At 41.9% G+C, this 18,183-nt stretch overlaps 1 protein-coding gene across 2 annotated transcripts in view; it reads right to left on the bottom strand.

Moving 5' to 3' along the window:
* The window catches only part of CASP10 (caspase 10), a 47,043-nt gene that overhangs the window by 12,984 nt on the left and 15,876 nt on the right, over nt 1–18,183 (bottom strand). For both annotated transcript variants that reach the window (XM_004458909.5, XM_023588895.3), the window contains exons 4-7: nt 17,958–18,093; nt 15,165–15,262; nt 5,853–5,961; nt 4,855–5,362 (exon numbers count right to left, since the gene is read on the bottom strand). In XM_004458909.5, the coding sequence (XP_004458966.2) occupies nt 4,855–5,362; nt 5,853–5,961; nt 15,165–15,262; nt 17,958–18,093 (851 nt within the window). The remainder of the gene's footprint in view (nt 1–4,854; nt 5,363–5,852; nt 5,962–15,164; nt 15,263–17,957; nt 18,094–18,183) is intronic.

Consider the following 18,183-nt stretch of genomic DNA (forward strand, 5'->3'; position numbering starts at 1 on the left):
ATGTAAACCATAATGGAACCATGGTTGATAGCTATGTTTCAATATCTGTACATCGGTTGCAGCAAATATAACATCCACATGTAAAAAGATCATTGCTGGGGAAGGGGGAAAGGGTTTGATGTTGGTGGGGACTAAATGCCCTAAGGATGTGGTCCAATCAAAGCCCTAATCATAACTTAATCATGCCCAGGTACAGACCAGATTACAAACATAATCCAATATCTATTTTTGGAATTCATAACTATGTCAGACTGCTACACTCCACCCTCTGAATTCCAAAAAGACATTACGATATTCAAAAAAATCCTTAAATCAGTAACAATGCAAGTACTAAATCATATCACAATCAATTTAAAGAAATAGAGTTTGTCTTGGGACAAAGTCCTGTCTGCTGTACACCTCTGAAACTTACAAAACAATTGATCTGCTTTTCCAATACTCAAATGGATAAACATTTTCATTACAATGTGGAGAAATTGGGAGGGAAACATGAGTCATGGATCCTCTACAGTTCAGTAAACCTGCAGGGCAGTCTAGATTCGATTTTAGTCTGAGAGTCATTCTTAAGATGATGGTTTCTTCTCCTTGGAGTCTTATGGGAACCCACCCTTTCCACATGTTTGCTCAGTGGCCATTTTCTTGGCTCCACTGTTATCAAGCATCTGGGTGTCAACCAAGCTCCAGACTTCACCCTCCAAGAGTGCTGGAGTGATTGCTACACCTTACCCAATCTTAGGGTTAGAATCATAACCCCCCTAGTACAGTGACGTGAAGACAACATTCCCCGTAACCTTTGGCAAACAGACTCAACGCACTCAAATCAATGAGTTGACCACCTGGCCTTCCCTAACCATTGGCATACAGGATCAACCCTCTCAGAGCAACCTTTTGACCACCTGGCCTTCCCTAATACATGGGGACAGGTCCACCCCTCTCAGACCTGTGGGGTGCTGACCTTAACTTTCCTAATCCTTGGGGAATGTGCTACACCCTCTACGTAACCTGAAGTAGCAAAACTCTCCCAGAACATCAGACAGGAACAGCCACCCTCTTCAACTGCTGGGGCAAACTCACCCTCTCTGTACACATGGGTGGGGTACTTCTCTTGGCCCAAGGTGATGTCTTAATTCCAGATTTTAGCTTCCATGGTTTTCCTCTTGAAGTCATTTCCCCTTCAATCTCTCCTTGCCATGTCCCTTTTATTGCAGGCTGACAGTGGTTTTGTTCATACAGTTCTCTCAAAAACCTTGTTGGTTTAGCATGCAAGAGGCATGCTTTGATGAGTTGCAGGGGTCCAACTCATCAGACAGTAAGACTTTCCACAAGTCTTTCTGACATAACTGCATCTTTAATCCTGACTTGCAAGTTCCAAGTTTAGTTAAGTCTTCCAATGGGGGGACTTTCATCTAGGAGCTTGATTTCCAGAGGCTTGGATTTTCCAGAATTTGTTTTGTTTTCTTTGTGCCTGACAGTTCAGTCCTCAGTATATCTCCCTCATCTAGCATTTTGCTATAAACTGCAAGCAGAAGCCAAGCCGCATTCTCAGGGTTTACTTTGGAAATTTCTTCAGCTAAATGCCCAGACTCATCATTTTCAAATTCTGCCTTCCATAAAATACCAGAAGTTAATCTTGCTAAGTTCTCTGCAATTTTAAAACGTGGATCACCTTTCCCTCAGTTTCCAATAATAGTTTCATCATTTACTTCTAAGGCATCATAAAAAGTCTCTTTAACATCCATATTGCTATCAACAGTCTCTTAAAAGCGATCTAGGCCTTTTCCATCAAGCATCTCACAATTCCTCCAGAAAATATCCCTTACCTATTTATAAAACCATTCCAGCATTTTGGTAATTGCAAAAGCACTTCCCCACTCCTCAGTACTAAATTCTGTATTAGTCAACCCAAGGAGTGCTAATGCAAAATACCAGGAATTGGTTGGCTTTTATAAAAGGTATTTATTTGTGGTAGGGGTTTACAGATACCAGGCCATAAAGCATAAGTTACTTCCCTCACCGAAGTCTATTTTCACATGTTGGAGCAAGATGGCTGCTGATGTCTGCGAGGGTTCAGGCATCCTGGGTTCCTCTGTGTGCAGCTATTCTATTTTCTCCACAATGTCAGCTGTAGACTAGGAGGCTCTCTAGGCTTTGCCTCTCTCCACAAGGCCAGCGGTATGTAAACTATCAGGCGAACAGCTCTATCTCTTTCCCCAGGGCTCCAGCCTAAGACTTCAGCATCAAACTCCAACACCAAAACTCCAACATTAAAACCCCAACTCTGTCCTTTGCCATGCCTTTTATCTGTGAGTCCCCACCCACGAAGGGAACCAAGAGAGCACAACGGCAAGCAGGAGAATTCCATCCACCAACCAGGTGGGATGTAAGCCTCCTCTCAATTTAGAGGCAGAGTGGGCATCGCCATCCCAGAGTCCTCAGGATGAAGGCATAAAATATGGTATTCTAATATACTTACTGGTATTCTAATATAGAATTATTGTGACTCCAGCAATGGAAGAAATTGTATCATTGATGTGGAGACAGTGGTCATGGGAGTTGCTGAGGGCAGGGAGAAGGAAGAAGAGGTATGTTATGGGGGCATTTTCAGGTCTTGGAGTTGTCGTGAATGATATTGCAGGGACAGATGCAGGACATCATATATTCTGCCATAACCCATTGAATGGACTGGAGAGAGTGTAAACTACAATGTAAACTATAATCCATACTGTGTAGCAGTCTCCAAAATGTACTCATCAAATGCAATGAATGTGCCACACTGATGAAAGAATGTGGTAATGTGGGAGGAGTGGGGGGGTGGGGAGTGAGGGTATACGGTATCCTTTTATATTTTTTAATGTAAGATTTTGTATGATCTATGTATCTTTAAAAAATATTTAAAAATCTATTTTAAAAAAGAGATGCTTCTTTTTAACATAAAAAAGAAAGACTGGAGTATATAAAAGAAAATGTATGGCTACATTCAGTGACTAAGTACAATAAAATAATTACACTTTGCATCATAAGGCACTTGGTCCACAAAGAGATTTTGCATATACTCTTCCATTTCTTCCTCCAAACCAATTGTGCAGCAGTTACCAGAATGTTCTGAGGATGAGTGACACATATCACTGGAAGGAGAGTATAGGCTCTGGCAATAGAACTCGGATTTGAATCCTGGCTCTGTTGCTTGCACATTGTGTCAGGTTACTTAATTCTCTGTGCCTCAGTTTTCTAAGCTCTAAAATAGGGATCCTAAGAATACTCATCTCAGGAATTGATGTGAGAATCAAATGCAGTAATTTATGTAAAGTGCTTAGAACACCAGCTTCCATACACTGCTGTCATTTTCAGTAGTAGTCATATTACTGCTATCCTTCTCCACCTCTTTCTCACTCTTATTTTTCAGGTGGGGGACGCAGGACCTGCCTGTTTTCAGTCCCTGCATTCCTCTTCACACTAACTATTCTCTGTCCCCAAATCTTCCTGTGGCTGACTCCTTCCCATCATTCAGTCTCACCTGAAATAGCACCTTTACCCACCGACTTTCTCTCTTTGCTTTTATTCTGTACATAGCAAATCACTATTTGAAGTTGTTTTATTAATTTAGATATTCACTTACCTACATGTTTATTACCTGTCTTCCCTCACTGAACTCTAGGGGATCTTGGCTCTCTTGCTCATATCTGGACCCACAACCCCTAATTCGGTGCCCCATGCACAGTGGGCACATAAGAGGCTGTCAATAAACATTGCCTTATTCCTGTGGTCATAGCATTGGTCACTGATGACTATGGTCAGGAGGGATTGAAGGTGGGAAAGAAGAGGGAAAAGCAAAGATGACTAAAGGCTTCAATCCCTGAATTCTCAGAAGGGCATTGTGGCCACTCCAGGAAATAGAAAGTTTAGGAGTAGGAACTCCTAGAAGGGCCTGGGAAGATGAATATAGGATTGGGCAGGTTAAATGTGAGGTCCAAGGGCAACACAGAGGTGGGATGTCTGGCAGGCAGCAAGAAATATGTAGGGCCTACCTGAAGAAGGTTGATTCAGTCAACCATTCACCTGTCCAGTAAATATATATCAAAGCCAACACCAAGTCAGTCACTGCCTCAGGTGCTGAAGATACAAAGGTGAATGAAACAGCATTTCAGCCCTCCAGGAGTGGAGCTAAAGTTGCCAAGAGGGGCTAAAGAGAGCAGGGAAGGGAGTCCAGGGCAGAACCTTGGTGAAGACCCATTTCTAGGGAACTAGGTAAGAAGCATATGGTAGAAACATAAAGGAAGTTGCCAGACCAGTAGCAGGAAACCAAGGATAATATGTCAGAGAATCCAGAGGTAGCACAAGGGAGGCACTCAGTAAACATGAGTGAATGAACGGACACCTGAAAGGTTCCCATTCCTTTGCTCAGGCTGTTCCCTCTGACCAGCATGTCTTTCACTCCGTATTCTGCCTAACATCTCTTTGTCACCTGTAGATGCTTCTGCTGAGCTTCCAAGCCTGAATGATATACTCATCCTACATGCCCCCAAAATACCCTGTGCTTTCCAAAGCATACGTACCATCTGGGGTTGCTCTTCCCCACCTACTTGTTTGTCTACCCCTTCTAGATTGTGAGCAACTTGAAGGCAGGGACCCTAACTTATTCCCCCTCTTTCTTCCTCTTCCTTGCCAGGCACATATCTGTCAGATATGAGCTCAGTACAAGTTTATTGGATGGATGGATGGATGGGTGGATGGGTGGATGGGTGGATGGATGGATGGAAGGATGGATGGATGGATGGATGGATGGATGGATGGATGGATGGATGGATGGATGGATGGATGATCAGGTAGGAGAATGCAACAACTCAGAACTCTCACCTTGGGACCAAGTTCTTCAGATGATTACACAGAGACTGAATATACCAACTGCCTTTCAACACATGCCGAAAGGACACGTAGCCAGGGACGGTGGCCAGGCCGAGCAGGAAATCTGCCTCGTTGGGAATGCTGTCCTGAAGGTTCACTTCCCAGGCAGGAGGCGATGCGTGCTCAGGATTCAGAGCATCTGGTACAATGGACACCGGAATTTGTATGTGTTCGCCTTGGCAGGCCTGAATGAAAAAGAGTTTAGGTTTATCTGCCAGACCAGGGCACTGCTGGGCTGTGAAGTGAGAGACGATCCTCCGAATGGGAATGAGGGCCTCATCTGAGGAGTAGACAGCGCCAAGTTTCCCATGGGTCAGGACACAGAACACAAAGCAGTCCCCATCAGCGTGGCCTGGATGACTCTTATATTCCTGTAAAATATCCTCCAGGTGTCTTTCGGTGACATTCTGATACACCTGCACTGTGAACCCAAGCCACTGAAAGATGTAGAACAGTTGCTCTGTAAAAATACAAGAGAGAGAATGGGGACATTAAAATGAAATGAAGCAAACTGCACAGCAAATAGTCTGAACTTTGAATTTTTATTATTCATGATAACAATAACACTTTGTAATTAATGTGGCTTCTTATAGTACCCACAGTGTTATCTCATTATACTGAGCCTTAAATATCAATTGTTGAGAGCCTGCAAAGGCAAGAGTTTCATTCCATTTCATAGATGAGGAAGCTGAGGCCCAGGGACTCTCCTACAGTCACAAACACAGTGGTGGAGCCAGAGCTCCTGCCCTTCCCCAAACCAGTCACACACGGTCAGGGACTCTGGTCAGTCTACAGCAGATTGGTAACACCCAGGGATAAACCAGTGGCTCAGAAACATTTATGATAGCATCTTTACATGTAAATAAAAGAAAACTATAAAAACATGTGAAACTAAAAAATGACTCTAAGATTGCCTACTTGCCTTTGGTAAACAATTTCAGATTTCTTACCAGCATCTTTATGTGTTCCATTTCTATCTGCCAGTGAGATAAAGCTGTGGTTGTTGACAATGACACAGTATCCTCTGTGTTTCCGATCCATCCTGTACACAGCGGCCTCCTTGAAAGGAGAGAACCACTCGTTAGGGGAGCCTCATCTTAGGGTTTCTGGGTGTTTCTAACCAGTCACCCCAAGGGGTCGAATCTGAACGAGAGCAGTGTGTATATATCCCTTAATGCCAATTTTTAAAACCGTTTTTACACTTTAGGCTAAGCCCCTTGGATCACACATGCCACATTATTTCTAAAATCACGTACGGAAAGAATGGTGATTCTGAGCACTCTATGCACTCAGTTTTATTGCTCAACTATAATCCAAATACAACTTCAAAGATTCTTTTTAATCCTAAAGCACAGAACAAAAGAAGACCCTCATTTACACTATAGATCAGCCACTTTCTTTTAGGCCACATGAACTCCTTCTAGGCATTTCTGTCCCTCCCGTGTGAAAATCCAATACCACTCGCAGGACTGGAGGCAGAGCATTTCCAAGATCCCAGTCCTGGTCTAGAATTAACTGATTAATTCCAAGGTGGAATGCTACGTCCCACGGAAAATTCAGGCTTCACCTGATTTGAATGAAGAATTTCAATTCTTCTAGTTGAAAAACAGAATCATGTTGCCAAACCCAGGTTTATGCAAAAAGCATCTACTGTTTTGGAACAGCAGTGTGAAGAAAGAATAGGTAAGGATTTAACAAAACAATAAAATTACCAATAGTGGTTTTTTTGTGTTTTTTTAAAGATATATTTTTTATTTATTTCTCTCCCCTTACCCCACCCTGCCCCCGTTATCTGTTCTGTGTCCATTCTCTGCGTGTTCTTCTGTGTCCGCTTGCATTCTTGTCAGTGGCACCAAGAATCTGTCTCTCTTTGTTGCGTCATTTTGCTGCGTCAGCTCTCCATGTGTGTGGTGCCACTCCTGGGCAGGCTGTGTGTTTTCCACACAGGGCGGCTCTCCTTGCAGGGTGCCCTCCTTGCACATGCGGCTTCCCTACACGGGGGACACCCCTGCATGGCACGGCACTCCTTGCACGCATCAGCACTGTGGGTGGGTCAGCTCACCACATGGGTCAGGAGGCCCTGGGTTTGAACCCTGGACCTCCTATATGGTAGGCAGATACTCTATCAGTTGAGCCAAATCTGCTTCCCTGTTTGTTTGGTTTTTAAGATGGTAGGATCCTGGAGCGATCTGATGCTTCAAAAAACAGGAATTTTTTTTTTAGGATTTACTTATTTATTTATTTCTCCCCTTCCCCTACCCTCGTTGTTTGGTGCTCACTGTCTGTTCTCTGTGTCCATTCGCTGTGAGTTCAGTATCTGCTTGTTTTCTCTTTAGACGGCACCAGGAACCAATCCTGGGACTTCTGGAGTGGGAGAGAAGTGCTCAATCTCTTGTGCCACCTCAGTTCCCTGGGCTGCTGCATCTCTTATTGTCTCTCCTTTGTTTCTTTTTTTGTTGCATCATCTTGCTGCAGGCCAGCACTCTGTGTGGGCCAGCACTCCTGCATGGGCCAGCACACGACACGGATAGCACCCTGTGTGGGCCAGCTCTCTACTCGGGCCAGCTCAACCTTCAGCAGGAGGCCCTGGGAATTGAACCCTGGACCTCTCATATGGTAGACAGGAGCCCAATCACTTGAGCCACATCCACTTCTCCAGACTTTTGTTTCTGAAGGTAAAAATAATATGATCAGGGAGGGAATTTTTCAAGGCTATTGTAAATTGGCATGCAATTACCAATTAGCTAAATTGGCCTCCAAAGCACCTCTGTGTGGTTAAAATGATCTCCTGAAAACATGGTACATCTTTGATCCAACCAGAAAAGAAGGGACTTTGGTCAATAAAAAAGAAATTTCCCATTTGCCAGAAATAGCCCAAAGGATATGCATTACTGAAAAGGCAATAAATCACTTCCACAGCCAAAGGTCAGTATCTTCTGATTGTTACAAAGGTGGGAAGAGCAGAGACAATCAAAGGGAAAAGAACAAACAGCCCTGAACCCTCAAAGTTGTTGAGGGCTGGGCCCTCTCCAAACCTTTTTGGGAATTTGTAGTGTTGACAGGTGCTCACAACATCTCCATGGAGACTGGGTTAGTACACTGCATATTGCTCTGTCACTTAGAAAGAGAGATACTCAGGCTCTTCAAATATTTTCTGAAACACTCCACATTCCTTTCTAATAGTTTTCTGACATAGCATCTGACTCTGGAGAGTTTTTTTCTTTCTCTCAAGGTACTCCTTCTCAAGGTACTCCTGAAATATAAATACAACTACACTTTTCCTGATAGGAGTGGTTGATGTCATCCCGTTACTTTTAACATTTTCTGGATTGGAGTCAATGCCATTGACAGAGGGTGGGATAAGGGAGTTAGGGTCACATAAATCAGCTCCAGTTTTCCTGGGCTGAGTCAGCTTTTCTCTGTCACTGGAAATTCAGGAGCTGGGCAGGCACCAAAAGGTCAAATGGAGAAAAATAAAAAAGGTCAAAATCAACCCCACTGGGATTAGTTTAGCCATACCTATGGCAATCCCATTGCACTGATTCAAAGGGTCCTGGCAAAGCTGCTTGTTCCTCTGGATAAAAATTTATTATAGCAAAGAAGTCATAATGGGTTAGTTGTCACATGACATTAACAGAAAAAGGTAACATGAAACTGTTTCCTTCCTCTACTCCTAGTTTTTAGTAGAATCCAGCAAGCTCTGCCCTTGTCTCAAAGACCTGAATTAGTTATTAACTAGGAGTAAGTGCCTGTCATCGGTGCTCAGCCCAGGCAGAACAAGCCCAGTATTCCTTTAGTGTTCCCCAGGCCACAGAACACACCAAAAGGGACCCATTCTGCAGCTGCACTGAGTGCCTATAAACTCCTCCACATCTTGGGAAGAAGCCCAGGAGAAGCCATGTCTAGATCTGGACCAAGGAAGTGCAAAGCTGGAAGAAACTCCCTGTGGCAGTTTGAGATTTATGAATTCCAAAAAGAGAGATGTTTGTAAACTGGTCTGTTCCTCTGGGTGTGATACCCTTTGATTGTTTTAGATTCAGATGTGATGTCTTCAATTGAATTATGTTAAAATTAGGGCTTTGATTTGACCACATCAGTAGGGTGTAACTCAGGCTAAGTGCTCACCCCCTTGCTGGGCTATATAAATAGACACTCACCTAAGAAGACACTGGAAAGGGCATAGGAAGAAAGAGAGCTCCACAGACAGAACAGAGGAGAGAACTTTGATTCTGCAACCCCAGGAAGAGAGATGAGCCATTTGCCTGACAGTTTGCAGCTGAAGAGAACAGAGCAGCTGAGCTGAGGAAGCCCGGAAAGAAAGAAATCCTATGCTAGCCTACAGCTGAGATCAGAAGAAGCTGAACCCATGGAGCCTTAGAAGGAAGAGGGAAAGAGAGACCAGATCCGCCTTCTTACTTCACCATGTGGCAACTGACTTGGGTGAGAAAATACCTTATGGTACCTTGAGTTGAATTCTTTGAGGCCTTGTAACTGTAAGTTTTTACCCCAAATAAATACCCTCTATAAAAACCAATATATTTTTGGTACTTCGCATCAGCATCTCTTTGGCTGACTAATACAATCCCTTATTCTTCAGGGAATGGAGCAATTGCCCAAGCTCACATAGCTGCACAGTGGTACTGTCAGGATATCAGATTTCTGGGCTCAACTCTCAGCTCCACTCCTTTCTAGCTCCATGACCTTCAGACAAGTCTGACTTATGGGTCTTGATTCCTCATCATTAAATGGGAATAAGAGTAATGCCTATCTTCAGAGGGTTGGAAGATTAAATGAGATAAGCCCTAGAACTCTCTTAGTACAGTGCCTGGCACATGACAAATGTTAAAAAATTGCTAACTCTCTCCAACATTGAAAACATATCATGCAACCTTCAAGTTAGGCAGAAATAGAGGTTCCTAGAGAAGTAGTAAGTCTTGGATTCTAAAGCTTGAAATTCCAGGAAAAAAAAAAAGACAAATGGGTTCTGATAAGCTTTACACCTCAAAAAGAGACCCTGCCAAACACCTGTTTGTTCAGAAGCAATTTAGTCCAGTGGCAGATTCTGGGATTCAGGGCACTAAAGATACCACTGCCAAATCCATCCCTCTTCCTTCTCTCCCTCTGAAAACTACAAGCCGTACATGGAGCCATAACACTCCATAGAGGACAACTCCTGGGACTGTACTTTGTTCTGTGTTAATGCTGATCTAGAGGGTCCAGCCCTGCCAAGAGCTCAGTCCCAACCCATAGAGGGTGACCTAATCTTGACGGATGGAAGGAGAGCTGCTGCCCGCACTTCCCAGATGCTGCTATTTCAGGCTTTCCCAATAGAAACCACTCATCCCTCTCCATCTCCCCACAGAAAAGCCTAGAAGAAACCATACATTCAGAAGCTTGCCCTAAATTGGGATAGGCAATGAATTGTCCACTAATTCATAAGCCTTCTCCCAAGTCACCCCGAATTTCTTGGTATGTCTTAAATATATCTATTCCTGCCATATTGATCTAAGTTGTAAAAAGTGATTTAGAGACACTTAACATTACTCCTTCCATGCTCATTTTTCAGACTCCTTCTGTTGAGGAAACAGGAAATGCACACTGGGCATTCACAACGTTAGGATGAGGGAGAAAATCTAAACTTGACACAGAAAAGGATGGATACTCAATCCCCAGCCATAGAGATCATCAGCAGGAGACTGGAAGAGAATGAACTCCCTCCTTCAGAAGGAGAGGGTCCACAAAGACACCATGGCAAAAATACAATAGGATATGTGCCCAAAGGGATTTATTCATTGCAGCATTTGGAATAACTAAGGACTGGAAATAGCCCTAGTGTCCTCCAGTAGGGAGTAATTGAAAAAACTATGGCATGTACACACGGTGGACCAGGATGCAGAGGACACTCTATACACTAATATGGAGTGCTCTCCAGGAAGTATTGTTAAATGAGAGGAGCAAAGTAAAGAATTGTATTTTAGTATCCCACCTCTTTTGTAATAAAGGGGAGATAGGCCCTCATAATCCTCCCCATCTCCACCCACCTCCCTGCCTCAGCACTTGGCCAGCTGCACAAAAGCCCAGAGAGTTCATGGCCAAGTGTCCTGGATAGGCACTGACCTTGTCCACTGGCTGTGTTGTGGACAGAACTGTTGGCCCCATGTGGTCACCTCTAAACACTATGGAGCCTCCCTTCTGGAGTCCACCAAGCTCCTGGCTATAGGAGAGAGACTTGTCTTGAAGTCAGGCCAAAGCCACGTTGCCCTCACTCCCAGGGCTGCATGATACTGGAATTTCCCAGCAGAGGAAAGAAATGCAAAGGAAGTTTAGTTTCTCTTTCCAAAAGACTTCTTCCCTTCTGTTCACAAACCGAGTTTCCTTTCCTTCAGAATCCTAGAATCTTCAGCCATATCCAAGGGCCGGGCGAGGCTGCCTTCTGGTTTTGTCCAGTTGGTTTGGAAAGCAGCTGAGTGAATCCTCTGGGATTAGGGCATCACAGACACAGCAGCAGGCTCTGCCTAGAATCTTCAGGCCCCAGGTTTCCTTGATCCGTTTCCTCTCTTGGGCTGATGAAGTCAGCAGGAACAGAAGATGTTGCATCCTATTGACACCTTCAAGTTTTTGTGCCAGAGAGGAATGAATGAGTGAACGAGAGACCCACAACCTCACCACATTCAGTCTTCATTAGACTGTTTTCAGGAGGGGTCCAGTAAGGCATTAAAAAGAAGTTGTTATTATGTCTCCCTAATAGATTCACCCACCCCCACTTCTCGGTCATCACCAGATGGAAATGGACGTTAAATCAAGCAACAAAAGATTAAACAAGCAACAAGGGTTAAACAGCTGTGGGAGCCTGTGGATGGAGGATTCCCAGATCTTTCCCAATGTTTGACCGCTCTACACCAAACTGAGAGCGCTGGGAGCTTCCCTTGGGAATGCCAGAAGTTAGAAGATGGCATGCAGGAGTGCCTCTCTTTAAGAAAATTTATGCCATATCCAAGATTACTACGATTTGTTTTTAAAACAAATTAGGGGATGTTGTATGAAGTGTTACTTGAACATTTTTTCTCATTAAATCCCATTTTTGGCAGTATGATTTAAATAAAGTAGAACATCCAGGTGCATATGAAACATAAAATGATTCACCAATTGTTACTTTATCCATTAACTTCATGGAGAGGGACAGGGTTGCCCTAAATAACTTTGAAGACACTTTCTAAACCTGAGAGTCTATGAGAACATATATAATGGTAGGTTCCTCCCACCCTACCCCAGGCACTTCCAGCACCTCCTCAACTTTTCTCCATCTTCATCTGGCCATGGCCAGAATCACCCAACGTCAGCGGAACAGCAGTGCTATGGAGACCAAGGCTGAGTCATAGCCCTTAGAAACTACTGAATTTCTAAGAAGTAAAGTCCCATGTATGTATTTCTGTATCTATCTTCTACGTGCGTGTCAGTATTTGAGCACAAAGGTATTTGATAACAGTGTGAAGGAATTACATTCAGTGGGGAATCTTAAAATGTCAATGCTGGGGAACCACATTCTTTAAAAAACAAACAAACAAAACCTTCAAGGGTATAAAGGGGGCCCTTGCTTACAGTAGAATGCTGAGTACTGACTTATAAATGTGGAATGAATACCGGAGTTGGAAACCACCATAGCAAAGATCAGGTCACTAAGAATCACCAACAGATGCTAATTTAGAGGGAATTTTGATGAGGAGCAGGGTATTTGCATGTCTTCCCAGCACTTAACTAGTTGTAACAGAAAAATTAGTGACTCTAAAAAACGTAACTATAAAATAAAGAAATCAGACAACAACTTGATTGAATAATCAAAATTAGCATCACCAGTGGGGGACAGATAGACATCAGGTACCTCCAGATGTGATGCCCAGAGAAAGATAAAACATCATTTATGTAATATTCTGGCCAGAATGTGTAACTTGACGCTAATCATGAGGAAACACTACCCATACACAAAATGAGTAAAATTCTATTTTTTAAATAAAAGATGAGGGATGACTGTATTCTTCTAAAGTGTCAATGTCATAAAAGATGAAGAAAAATTGTGGGAATTTTCAAGATCAAAGGAGCCTAATGACATGGCAACTAAATACATGCTCTTAGATTGAATCCTGTACTGGAGGAAAAGAGGGTTATAAAAATCATTATTGGGTCAAAAGACAGAATAGAATTATAGACCATCAATAGAGAAAAGTATTATATTAACTTTACTGGTGCTGACAACTGTACTATAGTTCTGTAAATGAATATCCTTATTAGGAAATAAGTATAACAGTAGTTAGGGGTAAAGGTCCATGTTTGCAACTTACTTTTAAATAGTTCAGGGAAAAAAAAGTGTGTGTGTGTGTGTATGGAGTGGGGCACTTAAATAACAAAGCAAATGGGGTTAAATGTCTACAACAGGTGAGTCTGGGTAAAGGGCATATAGGTGTTGTGGGAGTGCGAACCAACGTTACTAAGCCGACCCGGCGACAGGTGTGTGCACAGCCTGAAGCCGCAGTTCAGGGTGGCTGGAACGGGCGATCACACCCTCAGCCTGGTACGGGCGAAGCGCCCTCAGCCTACCCGGGCCAGAGATATCAATAACGGTTGCCTCCTGCTATCTCCCGCCTAGCCTAACATCTGGTCAGCTCTCACTTCCCCTTTCCCCTCCCCCATTCCAAACCTCTCCACCTGCCCTCTGCCTAGCAACTGCTTACAACCACCTATCAGAAAGCAGTACCCGCCTGCACCTATCAAATCTCTCCATGCAGTCCCCAACCAATCCCCGTATCTGCCCCCGTCCCTAGTAACTGCTTACGGCAACCAACCGCAAGTCGCCTTTAGCTTAAGCCAATCAGAGCCCTACACGCCACCCTAAGCCCTATAAAAGTGTGTACCCTTCCAGAATAAACCAGACTTGTGCCATCAGCCTGTCTCCACGAGTTCTTCCCAGATCTCGTGCGCCCTCCACACCTCGGAGCCACCGAGAGGAGTCGCAGAGGCCTCCAGCGGCTCCTCTCCACCCGCCAGCAGGTGTTATTTGTATTATTCTTGTTCTTCCAACTTTTCTGTAAGATTGAAATTATTTCCAAATAAAAATCTTTAAAAATGTAGAAGCATAACTAGTACAGAGTTTCTGTTTGGAGTAATGGAAAAGTTTTGGAAATGGATGGTGGTGGTGGTGGTACAACATTATGAATATAATTAACACCAGTGAATTGTTTGATTGAAAGGGAATAAAATGGGAAATTTTAGGCTGTATATATGTTACAGAATAAAAATTTCTTTAAAAAAGCAGTAGAACTTGACAACACAAAGAGTGACCCTAATGTACACTATGGGCTATAGTTAATAGTATAATTATAATAATATTGTTTCATCAATTGTAGCAAAGAGATCGCATTAACGCAAAAGGTTAATAATGGGAAAAATGCAGAGGGTACGAAATGGGAATTCTGTACTATCTGCATGCTTTTCCTGGAAACCTACAACTACTCTAAATAAAAATAAGAAATATGGAACCATGATAGCAAAGAAATCATGAAAGAATTTTTGTGAAGAATAAAATATGAAACTTTCAGGGCCAAAACTGACCACACTGATGCTGACAGATGTTGGCAAAGGAGAATCACCCAAGTCTGCTGGAAAAAAACATAAAATCCCAGAGAACAATGTGTCTCCCAAGAGCCATGGTCACATAGTAAGGGAAAGACTATAAATTCTCCCAGTGTTTCCCCCTCTGCCCACCCTTCCATGACTGGGCTATGGGGAACCAAGTCCCCACCCTCTGGAGCAGACCAGCTTTGTAATCTGCATGATGCAATGAAAAAGGGAAATGTGGGGTCCCTTGTTAATACATTATTAAGCATTTCAAAACAGTAACAGCAGAGCATTAAACAAAGCATGGGGTCCCAGGTGACCAGCCAGGTTGTATGCCCATGTAGCTGATCTGAATCATATCCCACAGAGGAGAACAGAAGAACCATTTCAAAGTAACCTAGTGATGCACTGGAGTCAGCTCAAACTGGCTAATGAGAACCAATTGTTGAATTTTCAGGAATTTTGCAATCTAGTTGATGCCATGTTAGTAGCTTGAAGTAGGCCATGGGAGGAGTGTTTACAACTACAAACAGGCCTTTCTTTCTCTTTCCCTTCCTTCCCTTCCTTCATTTCTCTTTCTTTTCTTCCTTTCCTTCTTTCTTGGGGTAGGGAGGTAGGTGAGGAGGGTAATAGGGCAGTTGTTAAGCATTTACCAGCATGCCATTAAACTGGGAAACCGGTTTAAGTTGTTCCTCTTCTTGATTCAACAGCTCCATTTTTTGGTTTCTAGGAGGTATCACTGCCTGGGAAGCTGGAAACAAAATTGCAGATATGAAAACAAAAATCACCATCTGGCTGGTAATCCAAGATAACCAGTCATCAAAAGAAACTAGTTTAAAGGGGGCTGTACATTTATGATGCCATTTACTTCTGGAGGGCCCACATATATACCCAGAGAAACAATGTGATTTTTAAAATTATTTTTATTACTACTATATTTTATTCTTTGTATTATTATTATATCTTATTTCTTGTTGTTTTTATTTTTATTAGTTCCTTAAAATTATTATATACTTTATTAAATTTTAGTATATGTGGTACTTAATGTGCCAGATATTGCCATTTAGACATTCTAAAACATTACCTTAAGAAATAAAATCAGAACTCAGAAAAGAAAGAAAAGAAAGAAGGGAGAGAAGGGGAGAAGAGTAGAGGGGAAGGGAAAGAAAATAAAGGAAAAGCCACTCAAAAGTGGTGATTAAATATATCAATAAAGTGGGTTTCTATGGGACAATTAATAAAAATTAACTATATCTGTGTTATAAACAGGGAAAATGTCATTTATATTAGGTGGGAACAAAGTAAGTTAGAGAATATGATTAGCATGATCTTAGCACATAAGATACCCACACATACACATAACTGTCTCAATACAGAAAATGATCTTTAAGAATATACTCCAAACAGTGGTTATCTTTGGGGATTATGTTTACAATGGGGAAAAAGAGAGACATTTTTACCTTCTACCCTCTGTATTGTTTTCCTTACTTGAATTTTTATTATAACTATCTTACATTAGTCTAATACATTTAAATAAAAAATTTATTTAAAATATTAAAACAAACACCAAGCTCAAGAAAACACAGAAAATTAGCCAGACAGTCTTTATAGAGAACTAGAATCCTAATCAGATACAACATACTTGGGCTTCGAATGACACTAACTTACAGAAAAGTTTAAAATCTGCACACATACTATCTTTTCAGTCTTTTCCTCCTTCATCCTCAAAGGCAGAATTAGGCCCACACCCTTACGACTAGAGGAAGTCAATATCAACATAGTGATAATAAATGACACCTAACAAGAGATCACACAGCAGATAGAAATTAGGCTGTATTTAGTCAAATGTCTTTTTTGTGTCAATTGAGATGATAGTGTGATTTTCCTTCAACTTATTAATGTGGCATATTATACTAATCAGATAATATGACCATCTGCCCTATATTTATTCTGTGTTGGATACTACAATACAGGAAAACTACAGTGTGATCAGGAAAAAAAAAATCTCAGCATTTGGAGTTCAAAGGAGAATTCTGCATAATCTTTCAACATCAATGTCCTGCTTTTTATTTCTCACTAGATAATTTGATGTTAAGAAGAAATGTTTTTACTCTTCACAGCTTCCACCTAAACTGTACATTTATTCATTGCTTTAGCTATTTGAAATTTTATTAATTAACAACAGTGTATATTCTTCCTCAACTAGGTTCATAATAATTGAATTTTTCGAGAGAAGTTTCCTTTTAGTTAGTTTCATTTTTAACCAAAGAAATCTGCACACTAGGTTGACTCTCTGAATTTAAGTGTGGGTCTGGTATAAAAGCTTCATGAATATATTCAAGAGTTGTGGGTTTTTTTTACCTTAGGCTGTGTCCAATATGTTCCTGTTATATACAAAACTGTGATGAACATTCTTCTTCATAAATGTTTCGGACTGCTGTAATTATCTCCTTATGGTAAATTCCCCAACGTGGACATACTGTGCCATGGAGAAATTCATTTTAAAGGTTTTTGCTGGATATTGTCAAATTGCAGTTTGGGGGGTCTGTGCCTCCTAGCCATTACAGGTGCACAGTGGTTTTAAAAATAAGCCTGATTCCGTTTTGTGAAGCAACCAGTGCATTTGAGAACAAAGCCATGTATAGCTTTTTTAACTGTTGAAGAAACAGACTCAGAAAAACACAAATGTTTAGCATATTGTCATGTGGTGAGCAGCCAGGTTTGATTTCTGCCCTGTGCTATCACCTCCATACAGTACCACAGCAATACAACCTTTATAAACAATAGACTGAAAAAAATAAAAATCACGAAAGTAAAGTTCTTCTCTGATAGTAATTTCTGGGAATAGTCCTCAAGACTTCCCTCCCTGACAAACTTATTCATAAGAGCAACATGTATTGAGTGCTTACTCTGTGCCAGACATGCATTTTACAGGAATTATCTCATTCAGTTCTCATGAAACCCTAGGAGATCAGTACTAGTGTTTTCCCCACTTTACAAATTGAGAAAGTAAGATACAGAACAGCTCAGGAAAGGACAGCTCCAACATGAGTTAAGTGGAATCCTGGCAATTTGACTCCAGAGACCACACTCTTAACCACTATTCTGTCTCCTTTTTTATGTTATTGCATTCAAAACAACTTCATAACCTCTCACTCTCAGACGAAAAGCAGAAGACATTATTCTAAAGCTATTTTCTCCCTCTAGAGTATAAGCTCCAAGAGAGCCAGGGCTTTGCTCTGTACCCTGCTGGATCCCCAATTCCTAACACAGTGCCTGGTACAAAGTAAGCATCCAATAAATACACGATGAATGAACTAGTAGGAAGATGTCTGCATTTCCCAAAAGAATATAATTAGAGGGATGAATAAAGGTCATGCATGTCCAATTGGTTTAAGAATTCCCATGGTCTGGTACAAGAGAGCGCGCAAACATCAGGTACTTACTTTTCTCCCTTTTATATTTATCTATATTTTTCAAAAGGTTAGGTGCAACATTTTGGCAGAGATTCTCCAGCGTGGTCAGATTATCCTCGCCTATTCGATCTTTTTTCTCTAGATGCGCCAGGAAACTTAGAGAGGTCTGCAAGAGAATCAACGAAGTCGCATGTACTTGCCTATTGTTTATTCATTAACCATTACCTGCGTGGCCACTATGTGCCAGGCTTTGTGT

This window comes from Dasypus novemcinctus, chromosome 7 (assembly GCF_030445035.2).
Source record: "Dasypus novemcinctus isolate mDasNov1 chromosome 7, mDasNov1.1.hap2, whole genome shotgun sequence".
Taxonomy (NCBI): Eukaryota; Metazoa; Chordata; class Mammalia; order Cingulata; family Dasypodidae; genus Dasypus; species Dasypus novemcinctus.